General features: G+C 43.1%; 1 protein-coding gene across 1 annotated transcript in view; it reads left to right on the forward strand.

Moving 5' to 3' along the window:
• The first annotated feature begins 2,043 nt into the window (after nucleotides 1-2,043).
• SLC26A8 (solute carrier family 26 member 8) overlaps nucleotides 2,044-18,871 on the forward strand; it is a 58,654-nt gene continuing 41,826 nt past the window's right edge. The window contains exons 1-5 of the mRNA XM_056844776.1: nucleotides 2,044-2,216; nucleotides 5,833-5,972; nucleotides 10,300-10,416; nucleotides 13,390-13,565; nucleotides 13,725-13,889. Of these exons, the coding sequence (XP_056700754.1) occupies nucleotides 2,044-2,216; nucleotides 5,833-5,972; nucleotides 10,300-10,416; nucleotides 13,390-13,565; nucleotides 13,725-13,889 (771 nt within the window). The remainder of the gene's footprint in view (nucleotides 2,217-5,832; nucleotides 5,973-10,299; nucleotides 10,417-13,389; nucleotides 13,566-13,724; nucleotides 13,890-18,871) is intronic.

The raw sequence follows: 18,871 nt of genomic DNA on the forward strand, positions 1-18,871 counted from the left end.
GGAGAGCATGTGAGAAAAAAATGGGACTGAAGGGGAATTAAGGGGGGGGGGATGGACAAGTGTGAGGAAAAGCTGGGAAGCAATGAGAAAGAAGAAGAGTTACAGAATGACAGTGTGGGGAAGTTTCTTGGAGTTAATGTGTTTGTTCCCGGGTTGCCAACACTGGGTTGAGAAATTCCTGGAGATGAGGGAGGGGAGGTACCTCAGCAGGCTATAATGCCACAGAGTCCACCCTCCAAAGCAGCTATTTTGTCCAAAGGAACTGATTTCTGTAGTCTGGAGATCAGTTGTAATTCCAGGAGATTTCCAGGCCCTACCTGGAGGCTGGAAATCCTGCTTTGTTCTGAGCTCATGCTCACATCCTAATCTGGGTTATATTCACTGCTCTACTGACACCTACGCTGAGCAGATCCAGAGTAATTTCCTTTTGTACCAAACAGCAGCATTTTTAATAAGTTAATTTCACAAAATATTCTTACTTATCCACCTAGTCCCCTCATCTTCTTCCCTCATGTTGCCTATATTTTCATAGAATGCTTTGAATAGCAGGATTCTCAAACTTCTGAAATTTGGGGAAAGGAATTATTATTCAGCCCTGATGTCTCTAAGTGTAAGGCCTTTTCCCACTTTCAGCCATCCTGATGCTACCTATGAAAGATCATAATATGCAGTTCGTGTCTTAAATCAGTTTTGCCTCCATTCTGTATTTACCATTAGAAGATTACAGAATGAATAAAGAATTATTCTTTTTTTTTGTCCTTGCTTTTTCAGTACATGATTTTGGTACAGTAAGATTTAGATCTATATTAGTGTTTGAGATTTTGGAACTAGGGCAGGAGTAAACGTAGGGTTGCCAGGTACCCCCTGCCCACCAGTGGGGGATGGGGGGATGATTACCAGATCCAGGTTGGGAAACTCCTGGAGATTTGGGGATGGAGCCTGGGGAACTGATCTCCAGAGGAACTGATCTCTGTAGTCTGGAGATGACCTATAATTCTGGAGATCCCCAGGTCTCACCTGGAGGCTGGCATCCCTAGGTAAATGACATTTTTAGCCGAGTGTCCAAACAATGAACTATTTATCTGTGAAGATGATGATGTGATAGAGGGAAGGACAGTCTCAGGGGCTTAACTTGGTTGCTTGGACAGAGAACCACTCCTTTGTGCTTAGCAAAATGGTCTAGCATGCTACTGTTTGGCACATGTACCAGAGGTTGCCTACTGAAGAACTATGGTAATTATTTTTTAATTCATAACTGTTAATTAGAATGTTTTAGTTTGTGTATACATCTTACCTGTGAATACTAAAGGATAGCTACATTGTGTATAGAGTAATCAGCATAAAATGTTTTGCAAACAGGTCACGTTTAGATAAAATTTAATCCAGAGTGAATGAGCAAGGGTTTTGTATCTGATACCTTAGAGACTGCTCTAAATCATATCTGAGACCTCCTAAATTATAATAATTTACCTAGTGTTAATGAAACATGATGTAGAAAGAGTAACACTGGTTTATAATTGGCTTGGTGCTGTTCGTGGATTGAGGATTGGTTGGCCAAACTACACGACATTTGAATTTCATGACTGGAACTCCCAAATGTAATTCAGCTCTAAAAAGCAGCTTATGGAGCCATGGTGCTAGAGAAAGAGTGGTTTTAACACATTCTCTCACATTGTTTCCTCAACCAAAAATAAACTGCTTAGGGAAAATAAACAGGCAAGATATGGGTACTGGTTCTTTTTTCCCTTCTGAGACTTAAAGCAGCTCTGGGGAGGGCTTTTTTGAATGAAAAAATATGTGGGGGAGAGTTAATGTTCTGTCCTCCAGTGCCATGGCCCTAATCAATATCCCACCTCACCCCCAGCTGGATTTTAGAGCCAAACGTATCTATTGGGAGTTCCAGTAATAATACTCCAAGATCAAGCATGTTCCCAATATAATTTTGCTGATTTTAAAAGCATAATGGCCAAAAAAGGAAAAACTTTTTTTAATGCTTCTGATCTCATTATGTTTTTGTGAACTTGCCAAGACTAGTGTGACTAAATGGAACCAGATATTGAAATTACCAGTATGAGACAGCCTACGAGAGTAACATACAACATTAACAGGAAAGTATACAATGAAGAAGAATTCCAACGAGATCATGACCAAAGGTTTTATTCCCAAACTGACAAGGATTTTGTTGCCCCACAAGCCAGACGAAGGATCCAGTGCAGGTTAGTATCACATCAGGAATTTCGTTCTTTTGAAATGAACATTAAAACTGTATTTTAGGTAAGAGCAACATTAAACCATTTTCCTGCAGAATGTTAGAAATTGTTTGTATTGTTTACGAAATGTACCTTGTACATTTCACATCACCAATAACATGGAGGGTATAGAATTAGTTATGATAAGATGGACTTTTGTTTTTGTGTGAAGTCCTAAATGTACTTTGTTGGCAATCGAGGCCCACATTATGGAAAGGAGTCCTATAGCCAACTCAGGGAGTGCAATGAGTTTAGTACAGGCTGTGTATCTCTTATCCGAACTGCTTAGGACCAGAAGTGGTCTGTATTTCGGATCTTTCCGTATATTGGAATATTTTGGAATTTTTGTATATACATAATGAGATACCTTGGAGATGGGACCCAAATTCATTTATGTTTTATATACACTTTATACACATAGCCTGAATGTAATTTTAAACAATATTTTCAATAATGGTGTGTACATTGAACCATCAGAAAGCAAAGGTGTAACTATCTCACCAGAATACCTGTATCAGCTGTTAAACAAGACAAACAACAAGCAAACTAACAACGGCAGACTTCAGTCTCCACCTACGATGCAGTGTACACTGTATTTTATTTTTTTAGGTGAGAGGAAACATTGAAAACAGGCAGCACGTATCTTCCTGCACGCCACCTCAAAGGGTCTGGTTTTCGGATCAGTCTAAATATGGGATGTCTGGATAAGGGATACTCTACCTGTAATGTGAAGATTCCCCCTGCCCCCATCTAGTCACATCTGACTTATGGCGACCCCTTGTGAGGTTTTCAAGGCAAAATATGTTCAGAGGTGGTTTGCTATTGCCTGCCTCCATGTCACACACCTGGTATTCTTTGGACGTATTCCAATTATTTGCCAGGGTTGAGGCTGCGAGTGTGTGACTGGCCCAAGGTCACCCAGCAAGTTTCCATTCTGGCTTTCTAATGTGAGGATACCATAAAAGAAAACCTAGATGTCACAATTCCCTATTTTTTGGAATGGGTATCCAAGCAAATAACAGGCAGAGTATGAGCTCTTGTGAGTCACAGCTCACCTCTTCAGATACGGCTAGAATGTGAGTCCATCTATCCTTAAGCAGAGAAGAGTGAATTCAGGCACCCAATGGCAATAGCATGCAAATATCAATACCAGGTAAATGACATTAGCTGGAGAGATTGGATCAGTTGTGATATGCAGAGGGGTAGTAGGCGTGGAGAAATCAGAATTGGCAATGAGGCAGCAATCCCAGTTTCCTATTCAGTCCAGGAGAATGCATTGTGATGAGCTTCATTAGTTGTAATCCTGCAGTCTCTCTTACAGAGGGAATTCAATGGGAGATTAGAAAGAGAGACTGCTGAATTATACCTAATAATGAAGCTCAACACAATGCATTCTCCTGAATAGGGACCTGGGATTCCTGTCTCAGTACCAATACTGATTTCTTCATGCCTACTACCCCTCTGCATACCACACCTGATCCAATCTTGCCTGCTAATGTCATTTACCTGGTATTGACATTTGCATGCTATTGCCATTGGGTGTCTAAATTCACTCTTCTCTACTTAAGGATAGATGGACTCACATTCTAGTTGTAACTGAAGAAGTGAGCTGAAGAAGCTTATACCCTGCCAGCAATTTTGTTAATCTTTAAGGTGCTACTGGGCTTTTGCTCTTTTCTGCTGCTAGAGGCAGACTACCCATTGTGATCTACCAAGCAAATAACAGTTGCTGAAAGTAGCAAGTTGAACAATATGGTATTTTCTTTTTATAAAGGAATGCTATGAGAAGTCAGAGGCAGAACACATATCTCATTCATTCCTGAACATAACATTGATATGTTTAGAGTCATTCACTTCCAAAGTAAAACACAGCATATTTTCTTATTTGCATGTAGATTTCTTATTAAAGAATAAACTGTACAAGGCCACCATACACAGAGGTGTGTTTTTAATGGAGAAAGAAGCTCTAGAACTGTCCACAAGGTATAGAATAGTGATATTCAGTGGCTTGGGCGATATTCAGTGGCTTGGCTCTTCTGAGCATTGTTCCCCAATGCTGTCCAAAGTGAGCAAGGCCCTCGCTGGTGAGGCTTTTTGCTGCTAAGTAGTTTCTACCTTGAAATAGCTGCTGCCGGGGGACATGGGTAAGCTGCAAGTCTCCCTGAGGTGCAAGCCTCATGCCAGGAATGGAAGCCAATGTGGCTCTTTTGGTTGGTGGTAATTGTGAATGTGGCTCTCTACATGGTGCGAAGTGAGTAGCACTGGTCTATAAGAAAGAATCATGAATTTAATATGTAGAAAGTGAAGCGGGTCGTGCTGTTCAGATGACAGGCTCTTGGAATGTATCACTTATTGAGAAGTGAAGTTATCTTATTCAGCCAGTCATCGAGCAAGCAGGACTCAACAACTTTACCTGCTTTTAAAAAGCAAGTCTTTTTATTGAAATACTTCTAGTAAAATATGTGTAAATGCAGATTATCAAGTCTTTAACACTTCTATAAAAACTCTTGTCAAAGTACAATGTATGTATTAACAATGTATGAAGTAAAAGCAAGCAAATCTTACATACTTATTCAGTTTCAAAATTCATCTTCTAAAATATAACAGTCAAATTATTCTGATTCAGTTCAAAGTATCTAATTCATAAAGTCTAGAGTAATGTATTTAAGCCATACATACCAGTCAGCCTTTTCTTGAGAGCCTTTGGAAGGTTCTGATTCTCTGGGCTAACTGTGGCTGTATTTATACTGTTTCAGACTCATTAAGAGTGTTGATTTTACCATCAGGAGGGCTATCTTCCTCCCCACTTTCAGATAACATGAGCAGTGCAATAATGTCTTAGTTGCAGCTGTTCAGGTTATTAGCTTCTCCCCATGACCAAATATGGGCTTCCTTTCCTTTCAGTCTATTTTGCTTAAAGTATAAACAATCATTTCTGAGCTCCATGATCACTCCATATACTCAATTTTCTTACCATTCTCATCTTCAGTACAATACACATTAAATGAGACTATTTAGAAATCTACAATATATAACTATATAAATCATAAAACACAATTATTGCTCACATTGTAACATGTAACCATCTGGTCAGTAGGAAACATAGCCTTCAGCAAGGTTATAGAAAGCAAGAAGCTTACTGCACTTATAGCCTTGAGGTCTTTGAGTAGACCTTCTCAAGGTTTGAGGATAGCAGGACTTTTCTGCTCTTGAGATATGAGCAGCTGGCAGCTGAATCAGGAAGGGTAATTTCATATACATCTTTCTGGCAGATAGTGAAGAATGACTCTGTTCTTCTCCCTTCAAGGACAAGACCAGGGTAAGTTAGTTAGCTCTTGAAAGAATTCAGACCTTGAGAGAATTCAGTCAGCCTGTTCTAAGGACATTTGCATTTTGCAAGCTGTTGCCAGGCTCTTCATTACACAAACCTCAAGCTCTACATGGAATTAATTCTGCACATGTACACAAAATACCATAATTATGTCAGAGACCATGACAAAAGTGGCCTAGTTCATTAGTTGCAAAGTTTTTTTCCTAGATAGAGACATTACACTGTTTAGTTGCATAGTCTGATTTGTTTCAGATTCTCATGGGAAAGATTCAGGAAGATAATGCTCAAGATGTTTCCCATTCTAAACTGGATGTGTTCATATCATATCACAGAATGGATTTTAGGGGACTTGCATGCTGGTATAAGTGTAGGGATGGTACAGATGCTTCAAGGTAAGGAGATGTCTACTTCCTTTTCTTTTTCCTTTTCCTTTTCTCATTCTGCTAAATTGTGAAGCAGTCCTCCTTAGAAAACATATTCTTCAAAAGTGAATAGTAAATATGGTATGTACTTTGTTAAGCACAGACTAGCAGCCTGTAATTTGATTATGGTGAAAGAATGTAACGCTTGTGGAAACTAGAATTAATTTCTTCTGAGTTCTGATTTTCATGCCATTCTGTGTAAGTCTGTGCCTTGCATGAAAATGATTTTAAAAGTTTACATAGCATTGTTTTTCAACATGTATTTATCCAGACCAAGGCATCATTAGACATAATCCTGAGAGAACAGTTCTATAAATAGTAAACAGCTGTTGCAGGAACAGGTTTGCCAACCCTTTGGTGGGGGTGGAAGATTCCCTGCCCCCAAGCTCCTGTTTCCTGCCACTGCTCAGAGTGGCAGCAGGAGAAAAATGGCTATTGGACTGATAGCATAATGTCACTTATGGGAAAATCTGAATGCGACAACAGACCTCACTATGAATTTCCAGCAATTCCTAAAGAGGACTGGTGTCATTTCCAGGGAAAACTTTGCCTCGCCAGACAACCAACCCTATGTAGGAAAGATGTTGGGATAAGGCAGGGAGACACACATAATTCAGATTGGATTACAGAGGGAGTTGGTTATGTTTTAACAGTGTTTACATAATTTGCAGAATACAGAGACCTAGCTCCAGTCATTAAGATTTTATTGAGAAAGCTATAGAAACAAGGACTCCTCCATTTGCTCTGTGACCTAGGCCATTTGTGCATGGGTAGATAGTGTTGCAATCACCACTGGACTGCTTCGGGGCTTCATTGGAGTAATGCATGATTTTTCTGACCTTCAGAAGTCACTTCGCTCCCTCGTCACACTTTCCCCACAGTTTCAGGATACTGTTTAATCACAATTTTTATGTCTGCTTCGAGCCCAAATCTCAGCAGATCAGTGCTACTTGTATGCATAGACTCAACATCAGGTTTCTCTCCCCACGCCCTTATTCTTGTTTCTCTCGCTCTCATCCAACCCCTCCCCTGGACTCTAGTTTTGTTTTTCCTAGGGAATGCTGCTTTTTTCAGCATGACGATCGCAATTCTCCAGCTCTCCCTGCCTTTTGTTTGTTTGTTTAGGAGTGCAATTTTAGTGATAAAACACTAAATCTTTTCCTTGGTTGCACTTCTCTTTATTTTTATATTTTTAGTGTTTTATTGCTAAAATTTCACTTCCAAACAAACAAAGGGGGGGCTGATCAGGACAATTTGGGGTTTTCCAGAAGACACATCCGTTCATTTGGGCAGGTCCATGTGACACAGTCTTCCTAAGGGAGACATTTAGTGATGAGGCTGTGGAGAGGAAATAAAGAGATTCAGGGAATCTGGGGGAGACATCCGAGTGGGGAAAGGCATTTGAGTGCTCATTCTCAAGTGCAACTGCTGGCCACTTCTCTGCTTTTGTTGAGCCCTGGGATGGGTGCTAATACCCAGCAGCTGCCAAGAGAGAGTTCATGACCCCCTCCTTGCCATCACCCTCACTCTTTCCCTTCTACGGGACTCCCCTTCCCTTACAGCCAGGTGCAAGTGCCCCACTGGGCCCTGGAGAGAGAGATGAGAGCGAAGCCACAAGGCAGTCGCTTGCAAAGAGAAGCCGCCTGATGCCTGGCTCTTCTCCTCAAGCCTGGGGCGGGTTGCACCAACTGCAAGCCCTGTGTGGGAAAGACAGAGCTGCATTTCCAGTTCCTTCATAGTACAACTCCTAAAAGGACAAAACATAACTACACACCCTTTTTTTACCATTTTCCCAACTTTAATTGCTTTCTTGGATTTATTTATTTTTATTTTACTTCATTTATACCCCGTCTTTATCCCCAATGGGGACCTGAAGCAGTTTACATCATTCTCCTCTCCTTCATTTTATCCTCACAGCAACCCTGTGACATAGGTTAGGCTAAACTTTTATGACTGGCCCAACATCACACAGCGAGCTTCCATGGCAGAAAGGGAAATCAAACCTGAGTCACCCAGATTTATTAGCTGCCATTCTACCTTGCAGAACTCAAGACGGCTTACAATATACATAGAACAATTATAAAAAACACACAAAATACACAATTTAAAACCCCCAATTAGGACTCCCAGTACATGAAAATTAAATTAGTCAACTGCCTCCTAAAGATTGAAAGAGAGGGGGCCAGATGTACCTCCTCGGGGAGGTTGTTCCATAATTGTGGGGCTGCTACTGAAAAGGCCCTCTTTCATGTTCCCACCAGTTGAGTTTCTTTGATTGGTGGGACAGCCAAGACAGCCTCTCCCTGTGATTTTAATTCCCGTGCAGGAATGTATGGGAGAAGCTGGTCCTTCAGATACCCTGGTCCCATGCCATATAGGGCTTTAAAGGACTAAACCACCTTGAATGAAGCTCAGGAGCAGATCAGTAGCCCATGTAATTGCTGTAATGTCAGGGTCCCGGTAGATGGCTCTAACCAGAGGTCTAGCAACAGCGTTCTGTACTATGTTTTATCTCTTACAGGAGAAAATGCACAGACACCCGTATGGTGAATGTTACTCCATGAGACAAATAGCAACTCTTAGAGGTCCAACAGCGGTTGGAAAAACAGCAAGGAGGGATGCCTTTAAAAACCCTGTCCATATACACTATGACCTGTATCCAAATTTCTCTTCATCCACATCCACCCCAGCTGTTATTTATCCTTAAAAACCTGTGGGGAACTTATCACAGACCTACATATGTCACGTCTAGTTTGACAATTGCACAGCAGCCACACTGAAGGCCATTTGACATAATTACATGCAAACAACAGAACTTAACGTGTGATGGAACCTTGGCTAACAGTGAAAAAGGGGGGAAAGAGTACTGGCTAGCTTAGAAGGCTAAAACTGTTTGTCATGCATTGGAACTCAATTGTCATGACAAGGAATCATTGTAACAAACTTACAGCAGGCAAAATGTTGCCTTGCACCCTTTCATCTCTAACCCACAGACTTTCTGGCAAACTTTATTTATTTGTTCATTTATTTACAAAATTTATATCCCATTTTTCTGCCTTCATCAGGGCCACCAAGGCAGCTAACAGAATAAAAACATATATAATACAAACAAATCACATCTTAAAAACCATTACAACCAACCAAAAACACTTCATTCAAACAATTAAAACCAAGTTAAAATAAACATACAATACAATAAAATACATAAAAACAACTATTAAAAACAAGGAAGGAAGGAATGCCAGACAAAACAAAAAAGTCTTCACTCATTGGTGGAAGACAGCAACAGAAGGGGACAGGCAAGTCCTTCTGTAGAGAGAGTTCCAGAGTTTTGGTGCCACAACCGAAAAGGCCCTCTTTCCAAGTTGCCACCTACCTAATTTCAGAAGGGGGGGGGGGCTGCAGCAGGGCGTCATAAAATGAATGTAGTGGTCAGGATGGTTCATAAGGGAGTAAGTAGTCCTTCGGGTATAGCTGTCTCAAGCCATGTAGGGCTTGGTAAACATCAGCCCCTTCAATTGTACCTGGAAACTAGTGTGCCTAGACTGGAGTGACCTGGTCCCTTCCACCCACTCTAGTCAACATCCAGGCTGCAACCTTATGCACCAATCAATGTTTCCAAACACTTTTCAAGGACAGCCCCACATAGAGCTCATTTCAGTAATCTAATCTAGATGTAACGAGGGCATGTGTTACAGTGGCGAGGTCTTTGACTAACACAAATGAGCTAATAAAGAACATTATAAACTGAAAAGGGCTACACAAATTATTCACAGTGGGTAGCCGTGTTAGTCTGTCTGCAGTAGTAGAAAAGAGCAAGAGTCCAGTAGCACCTTAAAGACTAACAAAAATATTTTCTGGCAGGGTATGAGCTTTCTCCACACCCATCTCCATCACAGACTCTTCTGTATACCACACCTAATCCCATCACGCTTGCTATTCACATTTACATACTGTTAACATTTACATACTAATGCTTGTCTGAATTCACTCTCCTCTACTTAAAGACAGATTTCACATTCTAGCTGTATCTGAAGAAGTGAGCTGTGGCTCATGAAAGCTCATACCCTGCCATAAAATATTTTTGTTAGTCTTTAAGGTGCTACTGGACTCTTGCTCTTTTCTACTACACAAATTATTATTAGTTATAATAATGGGAGAGACTTAGCTTATAACCAAAGGCAGGTTATTGTCCTGTTAATACGCAATGAACAATGCCTCAATATTATCTTTTACTCTCCATAATAGTAAAAAATAATAATCTAGAAACTAATTTTTAAAACATACATTCTTTCAGGACTATCAGGAGTATTGTTAACTGGATTACCACTACCAGTTGTCAATGGCTTTTATTCTGCCTTTTTCTCCACTTTAACATACGTCATATTTGGAACTTCACACCATATGTCTATTGGTAAGTATTGCTCTGTTCTATTAAATGAGTCTAAAGGGTGTGCAGATTCTATTTACGTCTGTCAGCAAAGATGGTAGGCAGCTCCCCTTTCACTTTTTTTTTGTTAATTTGTATCTTCTAACCTGTATTAGTTAACATGAATGTGTTATTTTTAAAAAATCTCTGTATAATAGAGATACATAACACTTGCAAATAACAATAACAATATTTAATTAGCATTTCAAAAGAAATATATGAAAATTAATGCACTATTAATTCTTGTGGGATGACATTAGAGCAGGTTGTTTAACATTCCCTACTTGTGGGCTTCCTGGTTGGCCATTGTGGGAAGCAGGATGCTAAACTGGTTGGACTTTGCTTACAATCATGTTGGGAACTTTTGTCCTCATCTCTGCAGCAGCTAAGACTAGAAATCTGCAGTCTCCCACTAGAAAAATAGGATCCATAAGTGCTGGACTTAACCTGAACCATACAAATCCTTTAGGTATATGTTGCATAAAGTAAGAAATGTGCTTTTGTAAAAGCAAATCAGTGTTTATTGGCTCCCTCTGAAGTGCCTGGGCTACTTTCTGCATACATCTCGTGAGGGGAAAGGATGTCAACGTACTTAAAAGCTGTCACCACTGTAGCTCAGAAGAGCTCAAACCTGGGCAATAAGTAGCACTGCTTCAATCTGTCCATATGCTGCTCTCCCAGCTCTCATTTATTCAAGCGGCCAGGATACAGTAGCTTGGGGGTGTCTGCAGATGTGTTTTCTGCAGCGCTATCTCTTTTAATTCACCCAGTTCAGAAGCAACCAGCAGGTATCCCCCTAGTGCCAGACTGGGCGCAAGCGACTGCCCTTTGTGGGTCTTAAGCTGTGTGGTGCAGAATACCAGGGAGATACTTAATGAAGAGGCAGCCTTTAGGAAGGCTGGAGGATTTACATGTTCATCTGTCTGAAATGGCTTGCATAGGTATTCAGGCCAAATTAATAACATTGGGTAAGATTTGGTTTTACCTGCATCTTTAAGTCTGATTTCTTATTATTTCATTATATAACAGTGATTCTTTCTCCTGCTTTTGGCTATTATTTTCCTTTCACTGGTTTTGCTGTTACGGTTATATTTGTTTCTGTATCACTCCCTGTATTATTTGTTTGTGTGTTTAGATCCCCCCCCCCATCTCTCCAGAAATCTGGAGATTTCTGGCTAAGGTGGCTTACAAAATAAAAATAATAAATACAAAACATTTGTTTTGTCTATAAATTTAATGTTAAAAAAATTAAAGCATCAATAAATGTAGTGTTTTTTAAAAAAAACAGAAAAAAAGGAGTAGCGATCTGGCTGCAATTCTGCTCCTTCTGTTTGATGTAGCCAAGTCAATCCTACTTCTTTTGAGACTAGCCTGTTCACTGCCACCCCTGGGAAGAGCATGTTGCTGGATGTTCCAAGGTAAGGAGCAGGAGAACATTTGCTTAAACAAACAGGCATCAGCTCCACTGTGCGCGCCATTCACACCCGCATTTGTGAACATTGTTCCCACATCAGAGCAAGGGTAAAAGACACGCCACTTGTATCCCATTTCCTTGCAAAGGGACACGGAGACAGCGATTTCAATTTTTTTGTTCTGTGGCAATTTAGACCCCATCCTTACAATCAAACCAACATGAAACGTATACTGTTGCAGCATGAATGTAAATTTATTCACATGTTCAAAACCATGAGTCCATCTGGTTTAAATACCGAATTTGACTTGTCATGCTTTCTTTAATTATTGTTTGGTCCCTTTAAACAGTTAGTATATAATGAAGGTTAGCCATTTTGATTTAGAGATGTCATGATTGAAACATGAACCTGCTTATCTCTTAAATGCTGCATTGACTATTTGATATTTCCCTCTATTGGTAAGTTTAAATCTCAACTGTACCATCTTAAGTTGGTGTTTATATGGATTTCTTAACTTTTGTAATTATATTTATGTAAGTTGACATAGACACGTTAAGTAACTCCTCCCCACACTTCCCCCTCCCAAGCTGACGAAGCCCCCCAGTGAAACGTGATTAACAATCTAGAGACCACATTCTGTTCATCTTGTCTTCTACACTGAGGCTACATCTCGAATTTCTATACAGCTACCAATTTGTTACAATTTTTGAAAGTTGCGCTACTCTTGTTCTGCCGAATCTGTGTACTGCACATGCTCATTCTTTCCAGTTGTTGCTTACCTTCCATTTCTTCACTGCGCATGACCAACATTGTTCCAATCACCATTGCTCTGCGCATGACCATCAGCTCCCGTTATTGATCGGCTCCAACGGGACCGGCTACTGCCCTTGCCAACTTTGGGAATGAACTTTGTGGCTATTATTTGCCTTGTTGAATTCATCTTGTTGCTGTTCTAAAGTGTTATCTTTCTGTATGCCTATGGTGCAGTTTGTTTTTTGTGTTTGCGGTAGTGTGTTGATTCTATGCTCATTGCCTTTAATTATAGCATTCGCTTTTTGCTATTTAGAGCTTGTGCTGTTTGTTTTTTTATTGACTAAACAAACAGGCTGGCAGACAAGTGTAGCGTTACTCTGTGAGGTGCCCCTTCACAACCTTCTCTCTGCGCATGTAAAAAGTAAGATTGCAGCCCCGTCCCCTGGTCCCTAGGCAGTTTGAACTAGTCTTGCATAGTCAATCCAGACTGGTTACTTATGTGTGTGTGTGTTACGTGCTGTCAAGTCTCTTCCGACTCATGGCGACCCTATGAATCAATGTCCTCCAAAACGTCCTGTCTTTAATAGCCTTGCTCAGGTCTTGTAAATTAAAGAATATGCTTCCTTTATAGAGTCAATCCATCTCTTTTTGGGTCTTCTTCTTTTCCTTCTGTCTTCAACTAACAACTGATTACTTATACCCTCTATGAAACATTTCAACTGATGCTTTGAGCATAATGAATGTATTGATTTTGGCAAGCTTAGTATTTATTTTCATCCTCTTTTGGCAACAGGTTCTTTCACCATTCTGAATGCGATGATAGCAAACTTTCAGAAATCTCTTAATTTCAATTTTACATTGCCAAGTAGCAGCACTCTGGTCAACATGTCTGATGAAAATTCAGTTAAAATGTATATGGAAGCCGTGACTCTTACTGCCTCGACAACATTTTTGGTTGGAATAATTCAGGTAGAAAGTTTTACTCCAAGACCGTGCCTTTGGAGGATACTGATTTGGATGATTGCTTTGAAGATCATATATAGAGGGCATTGTGGGAGGCCGGGGTGGTTGCCTAGGCCTTACAGCTCCTGTTCTCTTATTTTTGTTTCTCTTATGTCTTCCTTTTAGTTACTTTTAGGCTTTGTCGGCTTGGGATATGTCACAACCTACCTGTCAGAATCTCTAATGAATGCTTACCTCACTGGAGCAGCACTGCATGTTATTGTATCCCAATTTTCCTTTATCTTTGGGATTGCAATCGACTTTCATTCAGGCCCTTTGGCAATCTTTTATGTGAGTAAATCTAGCATTTGTTTATTTGTTTGTTTGTTTGTTTGAAAGCCATGACTCTCTCTTAACTGGGAAGGAGAACAGTTTAAGAAATTACCAAGTTTAGGCTGGTCTAGATAGCTATGGTTTTCAAAGAATCTAGAGCAGGGGTGTCCAATCTTTTGGCTTCCCTGGGCCACATTGGAAGAAGAAGAATTGTCTTGGGCCACACATAAAATACACTAACACTAAAAAAAATAGCAAAAAAATCTCATAATGTTTTAAGTAAGTTTACAGTTTTGTGTTGGTCTGTTGCGTAGACATCTAGCTGCATGCCGGAGTTGCTCCTGCTCTGCATGGTCAGGGCCAGATTCTACAGCCAGCTCCTGCTACCTCTGCCTGTTGTGTACAGGCAGGTCTGAGTCTCTGCTTTCCACACAGCAATGTATCGGTGCTGAATAAAGCAGAGCCTGACGCTTTTTGCTCTTGCCAGGAGGGGTCGGCAGCTCCTCAGTAAGCACAGAAACAGTACACGCACCATTCAGAAACAAGGTCACAGACAGACGCAAGCTCCTCACCCTTAAGGTCTTGGCTGCAGGCCACAGCTTTCTTCAAAGTTCAAGAACACAGCAAACTGGACTCCAAATAAAGCTTCTCAACATAAGAGATAAATCTCAGACGAGGTTGTCAGAGACAGCCGGCATGCAATAACATTTGCTCCCACGAGGCACTTAACGGTCAGTCTTGCTTATATTTTCTTCGTGACTCTCCAGGTGATTCAGCTCAACTGTCGGCTTCAGATTCTGATTCCTCCTGCGCCAACTTACATCTTTTGCCCAGAAGCCGGGATGACTTTCTCCTTTGCTGCAGTGCCATTCTACCTTTTACTCTTCTTCTCTCCACTTGTTAAGGAGACCCTGAAGGTGAAAGGCTTTCTCTTCCCTGTTCCTGTTCTCTTGTTTCAGACGGCCAGTCTTCTGGCTCAGAGGCCCCGTCTTGCTGTTCCGGTGTTATCTCTTCAGAGGGAGTGAGGGCTTGTTCTGCTGCCTCCTCCTCTTCTGAAGAATAACTCTCAGGCTGACTCACAACACTATCCCCCCCTCAGGCCCCCTCCCTGAAGGCTCCGACGGACCGGGTTTCCGAGGGAAGTTCCTATGAAATTGCAGGATCAAGTTGGGTGCGTGAAGGTTTTCCATGGGTTCCCATGACCTGTCCTCTGGCCCATATCCCTTCCATTCCACCAAATATTGAAGATGACCACAACCTCGACAAGAATCCAAGAGCCGGGCTACTTCATACTCCTCCTGGCCTTCCTCAATTACTGGAGGGGGAGGTGTAGTAGGTGTACGAAGCGGATGCGAGGGTGCTACAGGGGTAAGAAGGGAGCGATGGAAAACTGGGTGAATTTGCATGGTTCGAGGAAGGTCAAGACGGAATGCGACAGGGTTTATTTGCTCCAGAATTCGGTATGGTCCAATGAACCGGTCATCCAACTTCTTTGATGGACGCTGACTGCGGATATACCTGGTGGATAGCCACACTGGATCCCCCACTTTAAGCACTACTCCAGCCTGTCTCCTCCTGTCAGCAACCTCTTTATAGGTGTCTTTGGCACGGTCCAGTTGTTCTTTGAGTATTTGGTGCAATGCTTGCAGCTCCTGAACAAAGGTGTTCGCAGAGGGAACAGGTGTGGCTGGAGTGGTCTGTGGGAAATATCGAGGATGGCACCCATACGTCGCCAGGGATGATGTCTGTTTCACTGAGGCATGTACCACGTTATTATAAGAAAATTCTGCCAGGGGTAATAGATTTATCCAGTCATCTTGTTGGTAGCTGACGTACCAATGCAAATACTGTTCTAATGTGGCATTGGTCCTTTCTGTTTGGCCGTCTGACTGGGGATGATGGGCTGAAGACAGATGTACCTCGGACCCTAAGAGTGTCTGCAGGGCCCGCCAGAATTGGGAAGTGACTTGGATCCCATGATCTGAGATCAGGTGCCTGGGAATCCCATGCAGCCGGAATACGTGCTGCAAATACAAGCTTGCCGTCTCTTTGGCCGAGCGTAGTGCGGGACAGGGTACGAAATGAGCCAATTTAGTGAACAGATCTACGATGACCAGTATGCATGTGTGTCCTTGGGAACAGGGTAGATCTGTAATGAAGTCCAAGGAGGCTGTGTCCCAGGGTTCTGTGGGTGTGGGTAGTGGCTGCAGCAGACCCGCAGGCTTTCCAGGGATGTCCTTGGCTTGTCGGCACACCTCACAGGACTGCACGTATCAGAAGACATCACATTGCATCCGAGGCCACCAGAATTCCTGGGACAGGAGATTGTCCAAAATGGCCGGCGGGTGGGGCATCATGGGACAAATGCAGTACTTCTCCATGCAACTCTCCCGGGGGTACATACAGCCTGCCCTCATAAGTTAACAACTCCTGTTGTTGGGCATAACCCAACGGGTTTTTCTGCCCCGGATCCTGGAAGTCTTGAACGATTCGTCGTACATGGGGGTCTCCTTGCTGCGCCATTCGGATTCGCTCCTGTAAGGATTTGTGGAGCGGTGCTGCAGCCATGGTTTCTGGGGCCAGAATCATAGGTGCTGGTACTTCCTCCCCTGGCCTGAAAGCAAATTAAGGTTTTCTGGAAAGGGCATCTGCCCATTTATTCTGGGAGCCTGGGAGGTATCGGACGACAAAGTTGAAGCGGGAGAAAAATAGTGACCAGAGAATCTGCTGTTCATTCAAAGCCCAGGCAGTTTGAAGGTGCTCCAGATTGCGGTGGTCTGTGTGGACGGTCGCTGGATGTCGAGCTCCTTCAAGGTGATGACGCCAAGTCTCGAAGGCTACTTTAATGGCCAGCAATTCCCTCTCCCATATTGTGTAATTTCATTCGGCTGCTGTAAGCTGCCGAGAATAATAGGCACAGGGTCGCAGGGGTCCGTCAGGAGTGTGTTTCTGAGCCAACACAGCCCCCAAGGCAGTATCCGAGGCGTCGGCTTCTATAATGAAGGGAAGGTCAGGATTAGGGTACACCAAGACCTGAGGCATAGTAAAGTTGTTTTTCAGGACCTGGAATGCATGTTGAGCTTCAGGGGACCACTGGTTCTTTGGGCCGGAGTAACCAGGTCAGAGGAACAGTAAGTTTTGCAAATCTGGGGATGAACTGCCGATAGTAATTGGCAAACCCCAAGGACCGCTGGACATCTTTACGATTCCGTGGAGCTTGCCATGACAGTATGGAGTCTACCTTGGCCAGATCCATGCAAATGCCCTGGGAGGAGACCCGATAGCCCAAAAATTCCACCTTGGATCGATCAAACTCACATTTCTCTAATTTCACATAGTCTATGCTGCCGGAGACAAGTCAAGACCGATTGCACATGGGCTGCATGCTGGGCCGGGTTCCTGGAATAAATCAGGATGTCATCCAGGCAGATGATCAGATGAATCGCTGGAAGACTGCAGGAGCATTACATAATCCAAAAGGCATAACCAAATACTCGAACTGGCCATATCGTGTACAGAAGGCGGTCTTCCACTCATCACCATCTCGAATCCGGATCAGGTTGTACGCTCCCCGTAGATCTAACTTTGTGAACCGGGTTGCGCCCCGGAGACATTCTAATAACTCCGGAATTAGACGCAGTGGGTACCGGTCTCGGATTGTGACTTTATTCAATGCCCTGTAATCATTACAGAGACGCAGCTCACCTCCCTTCTTCTTTACAAATAAAACGGGAGCTGAGGTAGGAGAGGTGTATGGACGAATGAAGCCACGGTCCAGATTCTTTTGCACGAACTCTTGGAGCGCCACCCGTTTCGGTTCTGTCAGAGAGTACAGGCGACTGCTAGGCAGCGGAGCTCCTGGGACCAGGTCAATGGCACAGTCATAAGGTCAGTGAGGGGGAAGCTGGTCAGCCCCCTTTTCCTCAAATACATCTCCAAAATCGGCATATTGGACAGGGAGTGTAGGCATTTTCAGACTGGAGCTTACTGTGGTGAGCACTGGTTTTGAAGGGTCTGCCTGCGTCAGTGGGATCCGGACTATTCGTTGCACCCAGTCTATTGCAGAATTTGCCTGGGTCAACCAAGTCATTCCCAATACTACTGGAAACCGGGGCATCTGGACTAGATTGAAGGAGAGCCACTCTTGGTATTGCTGGATGCGTATTGCAAGGGGTCCTGTCTCCTGTGTCACTGGGCCGGACTTGAGAAGACAGCCGTCAATGGTCTCTACCATGGATGCGTTAGCCTTAGCCTGCATTGGCACCTGGTTCTGGCAGGCAAAATCCACATCCATAAAGCAGCGGGTGGCACCAGAATCAATCATAGCTATGACTTTTATTTGCCATTGGTCTGATAGATAGATCTTGATGGGGAGGAGGAGGAGTCCGTCTCTGGAATCAAGGACGCCACTGGACCCAATAGTTTGCCCCAAATCACCTGGGCTGCAGCGAGTCGGGTCTGCTGATTTAACGGCCCCCCCTGGGTGAGGTTTCTCGGGGCAGGAGTTGGCGTAATGGCCAGAACCGGCACAGTACAAGCAGAGGCCCGGGGCCCATCGCCTGTTTTTCTCCATGGCTGTCAACCTCCCTTGAACGGCACCTAACTGCCTTAACTCTCCTTCTCCCATTTCCTTCGGTGCAGGTGGCACAGGAGCAGGAACTGGAACAGGGCGGACAGGCAGATCTCCTTTCTGCTAAGAGAGCCAGCATGATGTAGTGGTTAAGAACGGTGGTTTGGAGCGGTGGAGTCTGATCTGGAGAACCGGGTTTGATTCCCCACTCCTCCACATGAGCGGCAGAGGCTAATCTGGTGAACTGGATTTGTTTCCCCACTCCTACACACGAAGCCAGCTGGGTGACCTTGGGCAAGTCATTCTCTCTCAGCCTCACCTACCTCACAGGGTGTCTGTTGTGGGGAGGGAAAGGGAAGGTGATTGTAAACCAGTTTGATTCTCCCTTAAGTGGCAGAGAAAGTCGGCATATAAAAACCAACTCTCCTCC

This window comes from Euleptes europaea, chromosome 2, assembly GCF_029931775.1.
Source record: "Euleptes europaea isolate rEulEur1 chromosome 2, rEulEur1.hap1, whole genome shotgun sequence".
Lineage (NCBI taxonomy): Eukaryota > Metazoa > Chordata > Lepidosauria > Squamata > Sphaerodactylidae > Euleptes > Euleptes europaea.